This window comes from Propithecus coquereli, unplaced genomic scaffold, assembly GCF_000956105.1.
Source record: "Propithecus coquereli isolate 6110/MARCELLA unplaced genomic scaffold, Pcoq_1.0 Scaffold81, whole genome shotgun sequence".
NCBI classification, from domain to species: domain Eukaryota; kingdom Metazoa; phylum Chordata; class Mammalia; order Primates; family Indriidae; genus Propithecus; species Propithecus coquereli.
In genome coordinates this window covers 4095936-4110727 of record NW_012154285.1, presented here as the reverse complement: position 1 = coordinate 4110727, position 14792 = coordinate 4095936, and the positions used below count along the sequence as shown (strand labels likewise).

At 36.0% G+C, this 14792-nt stretch overlaps 1 protein-coding gene across 1 annotated transcript in view; it reads left to right on the top strand.

Moving 5' to 3' along the window:
* Window positions 1–14792, top strand: part of KNTC1 (kinetochore associated 1) — a 68531-nt gene that overhangs the window by 25883 nt on the left and 27856 nt on the right. Inside the window, exons 12-30 of the mRNA XM_012663407.1 lie at window positions 346–355; window positions 714–857; window positions 1412–1468; window positions 1561–1662; window positions 3043–3162; window positions 3254–3397; window positions 4883–4981; window positions 5604–5707; window positions 5858–5957; window positions 6336–6470; window positions 7311–7430; window positions 9143–9215; window positions 10184–10251; window positions 10926–11206; window positions 11620–11792; window positions 12234–12331; window positions 12858–12996; window positions 13498–13554; window positions 14066–14229. Of these exons, the coding sequence (XP_012518861.1) occupies window positions 346–355; window positions 714–857; window positions 1412–1468; window positions 1561–1662; window positions 3043–3162; window positions 3254–3397; window positions 4883–4981; window positions 5604–5707; window positions 5858–5957; window positions 6336–6470; window positions 7311–7430; window positions 9143–9215; window positions 10184–10251; window positions 10926–11206; window positions 11620–11792; window positions 12234–12331; window positions 12858–12996; window positions 13498–13554; window positions 14066–14229 (2188 nt within the window). The remainder of the gene's footprint in view (window positions 1–345; window positions 356–713; window positions 858–1411; window positions 1469–1560; window positions 1663–3042; window positions 3163–3253; window positions 3398–4882; window positions 4982–5603; window positions 5708–5857; window positions 5958–6335; window positions 6471–7310; window positions 7431–9142; window positions 9216–10183; window positions 10252–10925; window positions 11207–11619; window positions 11793–12233; window positions 12332–12857; window positions 12997–13497; window positions 13555–14065; window positions 14230–14792) is intronic.

Sequence of the window (14792 nt, the reverse complement as noted above, 5' to 3'; positions counted from 1 at the left end):
ATAGCTCCTGAGATAGATGATTGAATCAATGTTGGAAACTCACAGGGTGGCTAGTATGACTGGGTAATGGAATGTTTTCAGATTGTTTCATAAAATATGACCTACCCCAGAAGGAAATTGTCCTCTGGTGATATTAAATCAGAGGAAGTACTATGAAGATACACTAGCACCTTGTTTTGTCTCATCAAGAGTCTGGCTCCTAATCTTAGCTCAAAAGGCAACATTTTATTACATTATTTATTAGTTGGCTTTCTAATGTAGCATTGGTGGAGAGGGCGTTCCTACTGCAGCTCAGATTGTGGTCAAGGCTTACCCATTAAAATGGCTGATCTAAATCTCTTTAAGGTTGCCTGATGTTGACATATAACTTTAGGTCCAAAAAGTAGCATCTTGGCATGATGCCGTTAACAGCTACATTGCTCGTTAGTATTTGTACTATCCCCTCCAGTTGTATTTTCCTTAGAATGCTGTCTCTGCCAATTCCTCTGCTACGTGATTTATTACTTGATACTCACTGCCATGAGATTTCATGAAAAATGTGGCTCCCAACTACAATCATTTATATAGTATAAATCTCCTTTAGCACTCATTATTAAATAAGTAGGGTATTCCTTGAGATGACTTCATACTAGGTCTTTGCCAAACTTTTGTTTGAGGCTGTCAGTTTAAATTTGTTGGATATATCTTAATTTCTCACTCCTTTTATACTTTAGGCAAACTTTGAAAGCAAGTTTGATGTGAAAATGCTTGAGAACTTGCTCAACTCAATTTCTACACCAGTCTCCTTGCAAAAACTTTGTCCATGGTTTAAAAATGATGTGATTCCATTTGTGAGAAGGACTGTACCTGAAGGACAAGTGAGTTGCTTTCAGGATTTCTTCTTTTAATGGTTTAATGTTATTTTTTATCTTTGATCCTTGAAGATTAAGTCAGGTTAACACCAGTTATTTAAATTAATGATTAACTAATACCAGTGTTAGTTAAATGTGTCTCTTTTAAAAGATGATTGTGGGCCGGACGCAGTGGCTCACACCTTTAATCCTAGCACTCTGGGAGGCTGAGGCGGGTGGATCGTTTGAGCTCAGGAGTTCGAGACCAGCCTGAGCAAGAGTGAGACCTCGTCTCTACTAAAAAAAATAGAAGGAAATTAGCTGGACAACTAAAAATGTACAGAAAAAACTAGCCAGGCATGGTGGCACATGCCTGTAGTCCCATCTACTCGGGAGGCTAAGGCAGGAGGATCACTTGGGCCCAGGAGTTTGAGGTTGCTGTGAGCTATGCCGATGCCATGGCACTCTAGCCCGGGCAACAGAGTGAGACTCTGTCTCAAAAAAAAAAAAAGAGAGATGATTGTGGATGTTTTTCGTTATTCAATTGAGAATTTAATTTTTAAATGATATGTCTATTTCAGAAAATTATTGCAAAATGGTTAGAGCAAGCAGCCAGGAATCTTGAATTAACTGATAAGGTAATACCAGTTCAATTAACATTAAAAAGACATTTTGCATACTCCGGACAACATAAAACATTGTTTCTAATGGCCTATAATACTTTTTAAAGGCAAACTGGCCAGAGAATGGACTTCAACTGGCAGAGATATTTTTCACAGCAGAAAAAACTGATGAGTTGGGATTGGCTTCCTCTTGGCATTGGATTTCCTTGGTATGATGTGAAGAATGAATTTTTAGTAATGAAACAGTCAATTTTTATGAAAGGGATTGTCTACATGTATGTAGAGAAATGTATCCACTTCTTAAATTTCTTGTCTTAATGTTCTGTTTATTTTGTGCCTTTCAAATCCACGTAAAGGAAAATTTGCTTTTTTTCCTTTCTGACATGTATGACATTTGTGTCTGACATCTTTAACCTATTTTAATGCATTGTTGTTCTCTATTAAACCACCCTAAGGGGAAACAATATGTAGATGTTCTCTTAAGTAGTATAATTGGGATTTTCTACATTAGCAGCATTTCACAATCCTTTAAAAAAATAAACCTTAGTAATGCATTTGGATTAGTTTTCAAAGGCTACATCAATCAGGTCTCCTTTCATTTGAACTAGTAAGCCAGCCCTTCACCTGATTGTATTTCTTAGATATTCTAACAGCCATTAGGGCTAAAGTGTCAATGTCAATGATTTTTTTAAAGGCCAAATTGTAAAAAATCTGGGACTTTCTGACAGTCTGAAAAAATAACAGTGCTAGAGGGGAACCACGATCAGAATGTTGATTATACTCAAGGTTCATAAATGGAATTTGTTATTTGGCCTCTAAATTTATTAAGTTTATTTCTTTTCCCTTTCAGGTTTCTAAAAACTAGAAAGCATTCATTATACTGAAAAAATGTACATTTTTGTATTTTAAAAATAGTTTCTTAGAAGTGCCATAATTTAGTTTGTAAACTAATATGAGACATGTCAATATAATCTTACCTCTGAAGTATTACGCACTTAGTACCAGCAAATGTGACCTTGAAAGTAGTATATGTTATGAAATTGCATTTCATTCCTTACATTTCAGGATCCAGAAAGAAATAATAAATTTCCTCCTACTTTCTGATATAGAAGATTCATGTTATTAATTATACTTACTGATTATATTCTCTTAAAATATGAATTTTTTCTATTCCATAAGTTTTAATTAGTCTACCAATTGATCGTTGCAATGTGTATTTCCATATCAGAGTTTTTTTCTCTTACCAAGTAAAACACTACTTTGTCTTTTCCCTGTTAGCTGCCTTTTATCAGTATTGAAAATCTGTTCCTTGTACATAATTTTAGGAAATGTTATAGCTTTATATCTTATCATGATCTATATAAATAGTTGGGACATTGAGGGCCATCTCTTTGTGTACCTAAGTGTTTTTGAGTTCTGAAAAAATATTGTATTAATACTGTTATTTTTTCTATTTTTGTTGTTTTTAGAGAAAGAAAATTTCTTTCATGGTTATTTCTTATTTTATCTGAAATAATTCTGACTTCATCTATTTCCCCTCTAATACTTTTATTTTGTATCTTTAACAACTTTTCACACTTTTGTTTCAGAAGGATTATCAGAACACAGAGGAAGTATATCAGTTAAGGACTTTGGTAAATAACTTGCGAGAGTTGATTACATTGTATAGGAAATACAACTGCAAATTGGCTCTCTCTGATTTTGAGAAGGTAAATGTCTGGGCTCATCAGAATTATTTTTTGTATTATATCCAGTTATGGCTCAAGTCTGCATTTAAGCTGTATTTCTTTTGGCCTCCAGGAAAATGCGACCACCATAGTGTTCCGAATGTTTGATAAAGTGCTGGCCCCAGAGCTTATTCCCTCCGTCCTAGAGAAGTTTATAAGAGTTTACATGAGGGAACATAACTTGCAAGAGGAGGAACTTCTTTTGCTGTACATAGAGGTAACTTTTTCTTTATGTTGTAGTGTGGAGGACGCAAACAGACCACAGGAGAATTCAATGAAGCCAAATTGAGAGTCTTTATTAGTTGGCCAGCGACCACCTCTGCCCGCATAAAAGCAGTACGAGAGGATGGCCCCATCTCAAGTTTCTACGAGGGTTTTATACTATTTTTGAGGGAGGCTACGTGACATAGGGCAGGTGTTCAGGGAACAAAAGCAGGGAGCGAAGTCTGGGTTGCAAGATACAAGGTCACTGGACATAATTGCCCTCACAGATCTCTGGCGCCCGAAGGCAGATTACAATCCTCAAAGCAAGCTGCAAGCAGGGTTACAGAAGCAGATGGCAGTTATTAGACAAAAGACTATTCTTTCAGTGTAACACTTCAACTATGTAGCTATAATTTAGCCAGCCCCTGGCGTATCGCTTATTTCATTTATTAACCCCTTATTGTAAAGCTCTCAGCTCACCACATTCCCCACTGGTTTTTACCGAGGGATCAAATCCTTGATGTCCCGTTATACTTCATTTTCACAAATGTGGTGATAATGGGTGCGTAGCACCATTAGCTTCACACTCTGTATACGTTTCTGTATATAGGTTATTAAACAATTAAGTATGCATGGTCCGATGAGAAGCATTAATAGAACTAAAAGTAATGGACCAGCTATAGCCGACAGAAGGGTGGTGAGCCACGGAGACCAAGTAAACAAATTTTTATACCAATTATTTCCAGTGTTTAGTTGTTCTTCTCTTTCTCTTATCCTGTTCCTCACTTGGGAAAGGCTATTTTGAATAACTCCGGAATGATTGGCATAAAAACAGCCTTATTTCTTGGATCTATGCAGTTTATCTTCATATTAAATGTTTAACTCTTTAAGGAATGTCATGCTTTGCCATTAGGACTTACGCAGCATATTAGTTAAGACTGTAGGTTAATTCAGCTGCTAACTGACTGAGGCCCCTGAGCAAAAGAGGGTAATATTAGGGCTTTCCCCAGAGCACTGTTGTGAGATAATGGGAGTATATGAGCTCAACATACTTTAGCAATTATTTTTTGTCAACATTAATATGCTGCAATAATCTTATTTGTAGATTCCTCAAGCATGTTTCCTTCTTATACTTTCTATACCTTATAAAACCGAAGGCTAAAGTTTCGGCAGTTTTGTATTTTTTGACCATTGTTTAATATTCATGACTAATTGGAACTTTTTGGGTTATTTTATACATTCACAAAGGCTATTTATTTAGATCTATCTGTGTGTGTTTACTTTTTTTTTTTAGAGACAGGGTCTTGATCTGTCACCCAGACTGGAGTGCAGTGGCAAAATCATAGCTCATTGCAGCCTCAAACTCTTGGGCTCAAGTGATCCTCCTGCCTGAGCCTCCTGAGTGGCTGGGACTACAGGCACAAGCCACCACACCCAGCTTTTTTTTTATAAGAGTTTTTAATTTTTAATAAACATATATATGTTTATCATTTTTTAGGATTTACTCAAGAGATGTAGCTCAAAGTCCACATCACTCTTTGAAACAGCATGGGAAGCAAAGGCCATGGCAGTAATAGGGTGTTTGTCTGACACAGATGTAAGTAAATAGTGACCATTTGGGTTTCCCTTTTGAGCACTGGGTGTTTTCTTAAAGCTTTTCTTCTGACCATAAAAGTAACATATATTTGTTAAGTAGAATTTGTATAGTATTAAAAAGGCATAAAAAAATAAAAATCACCCATAATTCTGTTTTCTTTAATTATGGAAAACAAAAAGTGAACATTTTTTCATTCCCAGCCCCAGAAGAACCTCCGTGGTCTGTTGGGTGCGTATCTTTCCAGATTTTTCTGTGGTTATACAAACAAGGAGACATTTTTTAATATGTTGTAATATGCTGTTATTCTGACTTCACATTGTTATTAGTTACCATTATAAAATATGAATAAAATCATGAAAGCTGTTTTCAGACCAATAGGCTGTAGAGAGCAATAAAGCTGTATGTCTTAGCAGGCAAAATACCCTTCTCAATTTTTCTAGATAATAAAATTGCTGTTTGTATGTGAGAATTGGAGGAAACATATGCTTTTGCAGTCAGTAGATGAATAATCTCAAACTACCTTATGGTTGAGGTAAGACCTCTGCTGATTAGGCAGTGCTGCTAATTTCCATGAAACGTGAATCCAAGGGCTACCCGTTGTCTGTTCCGTATCTCTTTGTAGCTCATATTTGATGCTGTACTTAAAATAATGTATGCAGCAGTGGTTCCTTGGAGCGCAGCTGTGGAGCATCTGGTGAAACAGCACCTGGAAATGGACCATCCCAAGTAAGGTTACACTTTTTTTGTGCTTTTGGTAAACTTCATATTTTAAGTTGACATTCGTTTACATTTTTATGTTATTTACTGTGTCCATTTACTGTGTTAGTATTCCATAAAAAAGATAATCCATGTTAATATCCATAAATTTGCTTTTAGAGTCAAGTTATTACAGGAAAGTTACAAATTAATGGAGATGAAAAAACTGTTACGAGGCTATGGAATAAGAGAGGTGAATCTCCTAAACAAGGAAATAATGGTAAGTTATAGTATTTGAAGAGTCTTTGTCCCCTTCCTCCCATTTCTAGGGCAGCATGGGAAGCTAATGAGGATTGTATTCTAGGAGGTTACTAGAACTAGGTTTTCCACTGCTTTTCTTTTGTTAGATACAGTGTTTATAGGGTGTTCAGTTGTTTATGACAGTATGAAGGGCAGCAAATGATAAATTAAGAGGCTAAAGAATAAAGAAGACAGGACTGTCATATGATTCAGAATATAAATTGTTTTAATCTTTCATACAGTTTATTTTTTTGCTGCATTATTTTAATTTTCTGACCACTTTGCCCTTATGAGCAAATGACTTGTGGATTCTCTGAGATTTCGTAACAAAGAAATGTACATATTGCCCCTGTTTCAGAGGGTGGTCAGATACATTCTCAAACAAGATGTCCCATCTTCTCTAGAAGATGCTTTAAAGGTAGCCCAGGCGTTTATGTTGTCTGATGATGAGATCTACAGTCTAAGAATTATTGACCTAATCGATAGAGAACAGGTATGTAAGTTTTGTATTGTCATTTCATATGGCTTCTTTGTTAACTAAATCCTTTTTTTCTTTTTCTTTTTCTTTTTTTTTTTTTAATAGAAACAGGGTCTCACTCTTGCTCAGGCTGGTCTCGAACTCCTGAGCTCAAGTGATCCTCCCACCTCGGCCCCCCAGAGTCCTAGGATTACAGGCGTGAGCCACTGCGCCCAGACAACTAAATCCGAAAAAATTACTGAAACCCATCAAACTGTCCAAACAGATTTGCTCAAAATAAAAACTTAGGATATCATATTGTTTACTTTTTTCATATCTGTGGGTTCTTTAAAAGTATTTTGTGAATAGGTAATGAGCTTTCATACTTTGGTAGTTAACAAAACTCAGACTCATGTTTTCTGTATGTTATAGGATCCTTTGATTCCAGAATGGGGTGTAGGTTTTCTTTCTTATGTTTTTTATATTTTTAACCATTTTTATTTTTATATAATTCTATAACTATAGGTATGCCTAAGAATTAAATCTTCACTGCCAAGGTACTGAAGATAAATTTTCAGAGGGCCGGGTGCAGTGGCTCACACCTGTAGTACCAGCACTTGGAGAGATCACTTGAGCCCAAGAGATTGAGGTTGGAGTGAGCTATGATCACATCACTGTACTCTAGCCTGGGCAACCCTGTCTCAAAAAAAAAACAAAACAAAAAAACCTCTGAATTTTCAGATTTTAAAACATTGAACCATAATTTATTTTTTAAAATGATGTCTTTTCATCTTTAAATAGGAAAGAAAGAGGTAAGTCCAAATTGTTCTTTGCAGGTACCAACTGTTTTTTCTTCCTTTCAAACACTGTTTCTAGGGTGAAGACTGTCTCCTTCTGTTGAGGTCTTTGCCTCCTGCTGAAGCTGAGAAAACTGCAGAAAGAGTCATCATATGGGCACGATTGGCCTTACAAGAAGAACCAGATAATTCTAAAGAGGTGAGATTTTCACTAAGTAAAATATCAATGAATCCAATTTTTATGGATAATTATCAATAGGATAGAAAAGATGGATTTAGAAATATGAAGATCTACCTTTCTCACTGCTGAGTGGCCTAATGTAAAAATTCCTCTAAATTTACTACACAGGGAAAAAAAATAAATCAAATATGGCTGCTTTCTCGAGCCCACACAGAATAACCTAGGATCTGCAAATTAGAAGTATTACTTGAAGTAGCTGTTGTACATAAAGGGTTTTTCACAATGCCTTGCAATATAAACTGTTTTGTATTGTATAGGACATAATTATTGCTGTTAAATAGTAATGTCAGCTACAGAACTAATGTAAATATAAATAATACCAGAACATTGAAACTTAGAAATGGTTTGAAGAGAGTCTCTTTACTTCCTTTTTTTTTTTTTTCCGATAGAGTCTTGCTCTGTCACCTCAGCTAGAGTGCAGTGGCATCATCATAGCTCACAGCAACCTAGAACTGCTGGACTTAAGTCATCCTCCTGCCTCAGCCTCCTGAGTAGCTGAGACTGCAGGCATGCGCCACCACGCCCGGCTAGTTTTTCTATTTTTGTGGGGATGGGGTTTTGCTCTTGCTCAGGCTGGTGTCAAACTCCTGAGCTCAAGCAAATCCTCCTGCCTTGGCCTCCTAGAGTCCTAGGATTACAGGCGTGAGCCACCACACCCAGCCCAGTTTATTTCTTTACAGATAAGGAACCAAATACCTAATTTATCCAGGATAGTTGGGTTTTTAAACCCTTAGGGATAGATACCTTCTAACTTCTCTCAGCAAGTTCATTTCAATAATTTTTTTTCCTTTAGGGAATTAGTTTTTTTTAACACCTAGTATTTTTATGCTCTTAATATGCAGAAGGCATTAGGTTAAATACTTGAAATAAATTATCGACTTCATCTTCACAAAAGAGCTGTGATATAGTTCCTGTTGTTAGCTCCTTATATATTAAGTTCAGAAACTAAAATATTAAGATAAGTGACCTTTTCAAGGTTATTACAAAGTGGAAGAGCCTCAACTCAAACTATAAACTACCACAGTCTGTGTTTTGAACTGCTTCAATAGTGGTTTTATATTGTACAGGACATAATTATTGCTGGTAAATAGTAATGTCAGCTACAGAACTAACATAAATAATCCTAGAACATTGAAACCTAGAAATGGTTTCAAGAGAGCCTGTTTACTACTTTTTTTTTTTTTTTTTTGCAAGATTGAGTCTCTCTCTGTCACCCCAGGATATTTTAATTAAGCTTTGTCCTTTTTTTCCCTTCTCTTTTTTTTAAAAAAAAACTTTAAAAATAATTACTGGAAGAGTGATTATTTATTAGACTTATTTTTTTTTTAACTTTTCCAAATGTTTTTTTAAATAGTAAGTAACTAAAAAAAAAAAGAAAAGATCTGTTAATCACAGTGTAGTTGAAAGGTTATTTGGGAGAGTTGCATGTTCTATGGTATTTCCAAATCGTATATCTAAGAGTCTACCCTGCAGTATTTCATGTTTAGCCTCTGTCAGACTTATTTAGGATCCACTTGTTGGTTGCCCAACTCTTCCTAACACAGACCTCTCATTTTTTAAACAACTTTAATTGTTTTTCTGATTCTGTGGCTTCTGGGTGTGTGCTTGTACGTGTACTACAGAAGTGGTCAATAAAGGTAGTCAATTTCATCCTGCATTTTTCTTTTTAGGACAAGGCCTGGAGAATGTCTGTAGCGAAGACGTCAATAGACATTCTTAAAATACTACGTGACATTCAGAAAGGTAGTTTCTTCCTCTGTTCCCTCATCTTGGTTTGGTTCCAAAGCTCATCCTTTTCAGAAAGGGGCATGGATGACAGCTGTCATCATACCCGCAGTTTTTCTGACTCTGATTATCTGTATGGATCTTACCCATTTTTTCCATGAAAAATCTTTTTTGCCTTATTCTTGTGTCAGTAGTGTAAGAACAGAAGCATGTAGCATCAACCTTTCATTTGTTTATGTGCTTCAGTGAGCTATTTAATGCTAGACTAGATTTCTTCGCTGCCTTGCACTTATTGCTCATTTTTCTCATTTATCAGTTGGTTATGATCAGGGAAAAGAAAAATCCATTTAAACTTGAACTTAAATAAAACAATTAAGAAAGTGTGTCTCAGGGGGAGGGGAAGCTACAATATATTTCAGAAAAATAGCTTTCTCTTGTAGCTTCCCTTTTCTACCTCCAGAAAGAATAATTAGATTTCTTTTTTCAAATTAGATTTATTTATTTTTTTGTTTTGTTTTGTTTTTGAGATAGAGTCTCACTCTGTTGCCCTGGCTAGAGTGCCGTGGCGTCATCCTAGCTCACAGCAACCTCAAACTCCTGGACTCAAGCGATCCTCCTGCCTCAGCCTCCCGAGTAGCTGGGACTACAGGCATGCGCCACCATGCCCGGCTAATTTTTTCTATATATTTTTAGTTGTCTAATTAATTTCTTTCTATTTTTAGTAGAGAAGGGGTCTCGCTCTTGCTGAGGCTGGTTTTGAACTCCTGAGCTCAAATAATCCGCCTGCCTCGGCCTCCCAGAGAGCTAGGATTACAGGCGTGAGCCACCGCGCCGGCCTAGATTTATTTTTGTATGTATGTTATCTGAAAAGAACTACTGAAGGCTTGAGATAAGAGAACCAAAGCTAACTAAAATGTTAGCTTTTAAAAATTCCAATAATGTGGGGATTTGTATGTCTGCTGTAACTTCTCAAAATTTAATTTCAGACAATCTTCAGAAGAAGGATGAATGTGAAGAAATCTTGAAACTATTTAAAGTGGTTGCTAGCTTACAGGTAAAGATGCTGAGCTATATCGAACGTTATTATTAATACTTGACCAATCAGTGTATTTATTTCTCCTTAAAATTTTCTGCATCAGCCTACAGGGACTTGAGATACTGGTTATACTTCATTCTCTCTCCGCGCCCCCCCCCCTTTTTTCTCTCTCTTTCTCTGTCTCTCAACAGCTTTATTGAGAGATAATCCATATACCCTACAATTCATTCATTTGAAATATATAAGTCAACAATTTTTGGTATATTGCATTATTTTTTTAAATTGTGGTAAAATACATATAACAAAAAATGTTCCATTTTAACATTTTTTCTGTATGCAATTCACTGGCATTAATTACATTCTATCTACTTTTTCATCACTCTAAGCAGAAACTTTGTAGCAGAAACTTTCCAGTATGTTAGTCATACTGGAACCGAGAAACCCTGGTTGCCGTGATATTTCCCTATTTTCCAAATTTTTTATAATATTGTTAATTTTATGATTTGAAACATAAAGTCTTAAACTGTTAATTTATGAAGAAGTAGTCTTTGAGGGAGAGGTGATAAAGAAGAGTTTAAAAAATAATGATAATCCTCATTCAAGCAACAGAGATAGAAAAAAAATAAAGATCTTTTTAACAATAGATAAACTAAACAAGACTTGGGATTTTGTCTTGCTTACCTTTGCTACAGGAGAACTTTGAGGTCTTTCTTTCATTTGAAGATTATAGCCATAGTTCCCTGGTAGCAGATCTCCGTGAACAGTACGTTAGAACTCATGAAGTTGCACAGGCTAAACACAAACCCAGGAGCACCCCAGACCCCACAGCTGCTGAGCTGAAGAGGCTGAGCATGGAATCAAAGCTGCACAGACAGGCACTGGCCCTGCAGGTGTCCAGACAAGAGCTAGAGGCACAGCTGACCTTGAGAGCCTTAAAAGACGGAAATGTCGAAACAGCACTGAAAAAATGCAGGTACCGTTCCAGATCCCCGAATCACATAGCTTGTCTGAAAGTATAACAACATTTACTTGCTTTCTTCAATAGCAAGGGTAGGGCCAGTGGCACTTTTCTTTTCACATAAAGAATTCTTGATTTCTTGCCCTGAGAGCCTGTTTTGGGCCTCTGTGTCAGAAAATAGTCACGTCAAAGGCAAGTAACAAATACTGCAGAGTGAGCTAACATGACCATTAAATTTAGGTTACTGTGCACTTCAACATGTAATGGTATCCAAAAATAAGTTGAAAAATAAAGTGCACTATATACCATGAAAACATTTTGGAGACATTTTAAGTGTTGATGGCGATGGCTATATCTTAATCCAAGAAAGGCACATTCATTTACTTTCAATATGAGTATTCTAACTGCCAATGCTTCCTTTCCTGCAGAGATTTGTTTAAGTATCACTGCAACCCTGACACTGGGAAATTACTGTTTCTGACATGTCAAAAGCTTTGTCAGATGTTGGCTGATGATATCCCAATGACAGCACCCGTGGGAGTGAACCTTCCTTCCGAGATACATGATCTAGCATGCCAAGCTGCCACCATCTGCAGTCCAGGTGACAAGATTTATAATATACATAGTTTTGTATTCTCAGGTTCATTTCATTCTTGTCTCCAAAATGCTGTCTCTACACTTGAGCAGTACAGTAACTAGAAAAGCAATAATATCACCATTTTATAATAGGACAATTATAATTGATTCTCTTTGGAGATTATTGTTGTAAAATGTTTCAGGTATTTCAAAATATTAACAATTGACTGTTGTTATTCACTTTAGTAGGATTGTGAAATTCTTTGCTTCCCCATATCTGATCTTACTTTTAAGCCAAGTTTAAGAAAAAGGTTGAACCGTATTATTTACAATAGTCAAAGCTATGTTGAAACCTTTCTACCTACTTTGTGGCCTTCCTTAGAATTTTGAAGGGTAATTATAAAAAGGTTGTTTTCATTGGAGACATGAAATATGCGTTTAATGATTTCTCTCCATTTTCTTTCAGATTTTTTACTAGATGCTTTAGAATTATGTAAATATACTTTAACAGCAGTAGAGCTTTCAAGACAATGCCAAATGGATGACTGTGGAATTCTAATGAAAGTAAGTTACTTTTGAATTTTTTTTCCTTAAACAAATTCCCTGGCAACCATTGTGCCATTTTTAAATCACTTGCACAGTTTACAAAAATACTGACTCTACCTCTTATGTTTTTTTATTCTAGAGTAGAAAATTTCTTCTTCATTTTTTTTTTTTTTTTAGTAGAGACAGGGTCTTGCTATGTTGGCCAGGCTAGTCTTGAACTCCTGGCCAAGCCTGGCCTGCACCTGTAATCCCAGCATGAGGCCGCTTCTCATTTCCAATAACATTTATTGACTTTTATTTGCACTGTCTTTTAAAACACTGGGCTTCAGACAAGGCCTCTCTGGACATGATCCTTCTGTTAGAGTTTAATATAAAATGACATTTTTATAAGACTTAGACCAGAAGAAACACGGTACATAGTTGTATTTGACCTTCAAAACTGTTTGGCACTAATATATCTGATTGTGGATTCTGCATAGTGAAAATGCCATCTGTGTTCTGCAGTGTCCTTAATTCTGTCCTTTCTGTGTGATTTGGTACATAGACTGCTTTTGGAACTCACAAAGATCCGTACGAAGAGTGGTCCTACAGTGAATTCTTCAGCGAAGATGGAATTGTTCTTGAGTCACAGCTGGTGCTGCCGGTTATTTATGAATTGATTTCATCACTTGTGCCTCTAGCTGGTAAATCTTACTTGTATCATTACTTTGTATGTCTTTATGCTTTATGAGAATTTCAATCGAAGAGGTTTGGAACTAGTACTACACATAGTGATACATGTATTATAGGCAGTGTTGAGCAAAAGGAGCCAGATACAAATGACTATATACTGTATGATTTCATTTACATAAAGTACAAAAACAGGCTAGGACTAAGCTGATGCTGTTGGAAATCAGGGTAGTGGTTGTCCTTGGGGGAGTCAATGACTGGAGAGGACGAAGGGGGCTCCTGGATGCTGATAATGTTGTGTTTCTTGGTCTGGGTGCTGCTCCATTCAGTCCTGGACATGTATGAAGTTGTACACCTACCTGTGCGTTTTTCCATATGTATGTTTTAATTTTTTTAAAACAGCAGTTTGCTTTAGATTATTGGATCATAACACAATATTTAAATATCTCTGAGTTCATGCGCTTTATAAGAGAGTTATTTTATTTGGTGTTATTTAATTTATTATTCTCTTGTAGAAAGCAAGAGACATCCCTTGGAGTCTACAAGTTTGCCGTACTGCTCTATTAGTGAAGGTATTTGACATCAGAAATGTATACGGCATTGTATTAAGATTTTATGGATACACAGTTACAGAAATTCCTTGAATTTCTGAATATGAATCTGACTTAATGTCCTTAACATAATTATTTAGTTATCACTCTTCCATTGCTAGTCATCTAAAAGGTCAGGAGATTGTGCGATTTAGCTTATAGTATTAATTTTTATGAATTTGTTCATAAATTTTAGTCTTCCAAATGGAGAAATGGTTTTGGTCAAGTAACAATTTAAACATCTCAATTAAAATAAGCACATTATAATCAAAGTATCTCATTATCTAGTGGACTTAGTGATTTTCTGGTTTAAATCAAGCCTCATGTTAACTCTCTCATTAACTAACTTTGAGAGTGAATTCCATGACTATTACCTGCATTGGAGAAGTACACTGTCCCTGAAAAGTTTTCTATAACATGATCTTTCTTTGCCTGTAAAATCTAAATATTAAAATCCTTATACTCAGATGAAAATCCTTTTATCACTTCGCAGGTGATGGCCTTATTTTACCTGCTATAAATTCCATTTCTGCCCTGCTTCAGAATCTTCAGGAATCTAGCCAGTGGGAGCTGGCCCTAAGATTTGTAGTTGGTTCATTTGGTACCTGTCTTCAGCACTCTGTGTCAAACTTCATGAGTACCAGTTTAAGTGAAAAGGTATAGTTTTGAGAACAAATACTTGGACTTTGGGTGAATATAGATACAAAAGCACTGCCAAACGAAGGAATTGGGAGTCCACATTATCCTATTGGATAATAGGATAGCAAGGAAATTGACAATCTGTCAGATTGAAAAAATATTTGTTGAGCATCTGCTAAGATTCCAGTGTAGTTCAAGGTGTTTGCACGTGATTGCATACTCACTCTTTACAGCAACCCTGACAGTTCCATTCTGCAAATGTGGGAACTCAGATTCAGGGAGGTAAAATAAATTCACTGAGGTTTTAGGCTGTAGTAAGTCTTTGCACGCCAAGCTCAGTGCAGTTTTGTCTATACCACATTGGGTCAAAAATATCTCTCTGCTGTTTGTTTTGTTGTCCAAATTATTGTAATTATTTCCCGACAGCATCATTGACAAGATTCGAGAAGACAAACCACCTGTCGGTACCTTGCTTATGAAGCTGGTCTCAGAGGGAATTGTCTTCATTTCTACTTCTCTGCTGATAATTATTAAATGCTAATTCTTTCTTTTTTAAATCAACTTTATTGAGTCATAGCTTT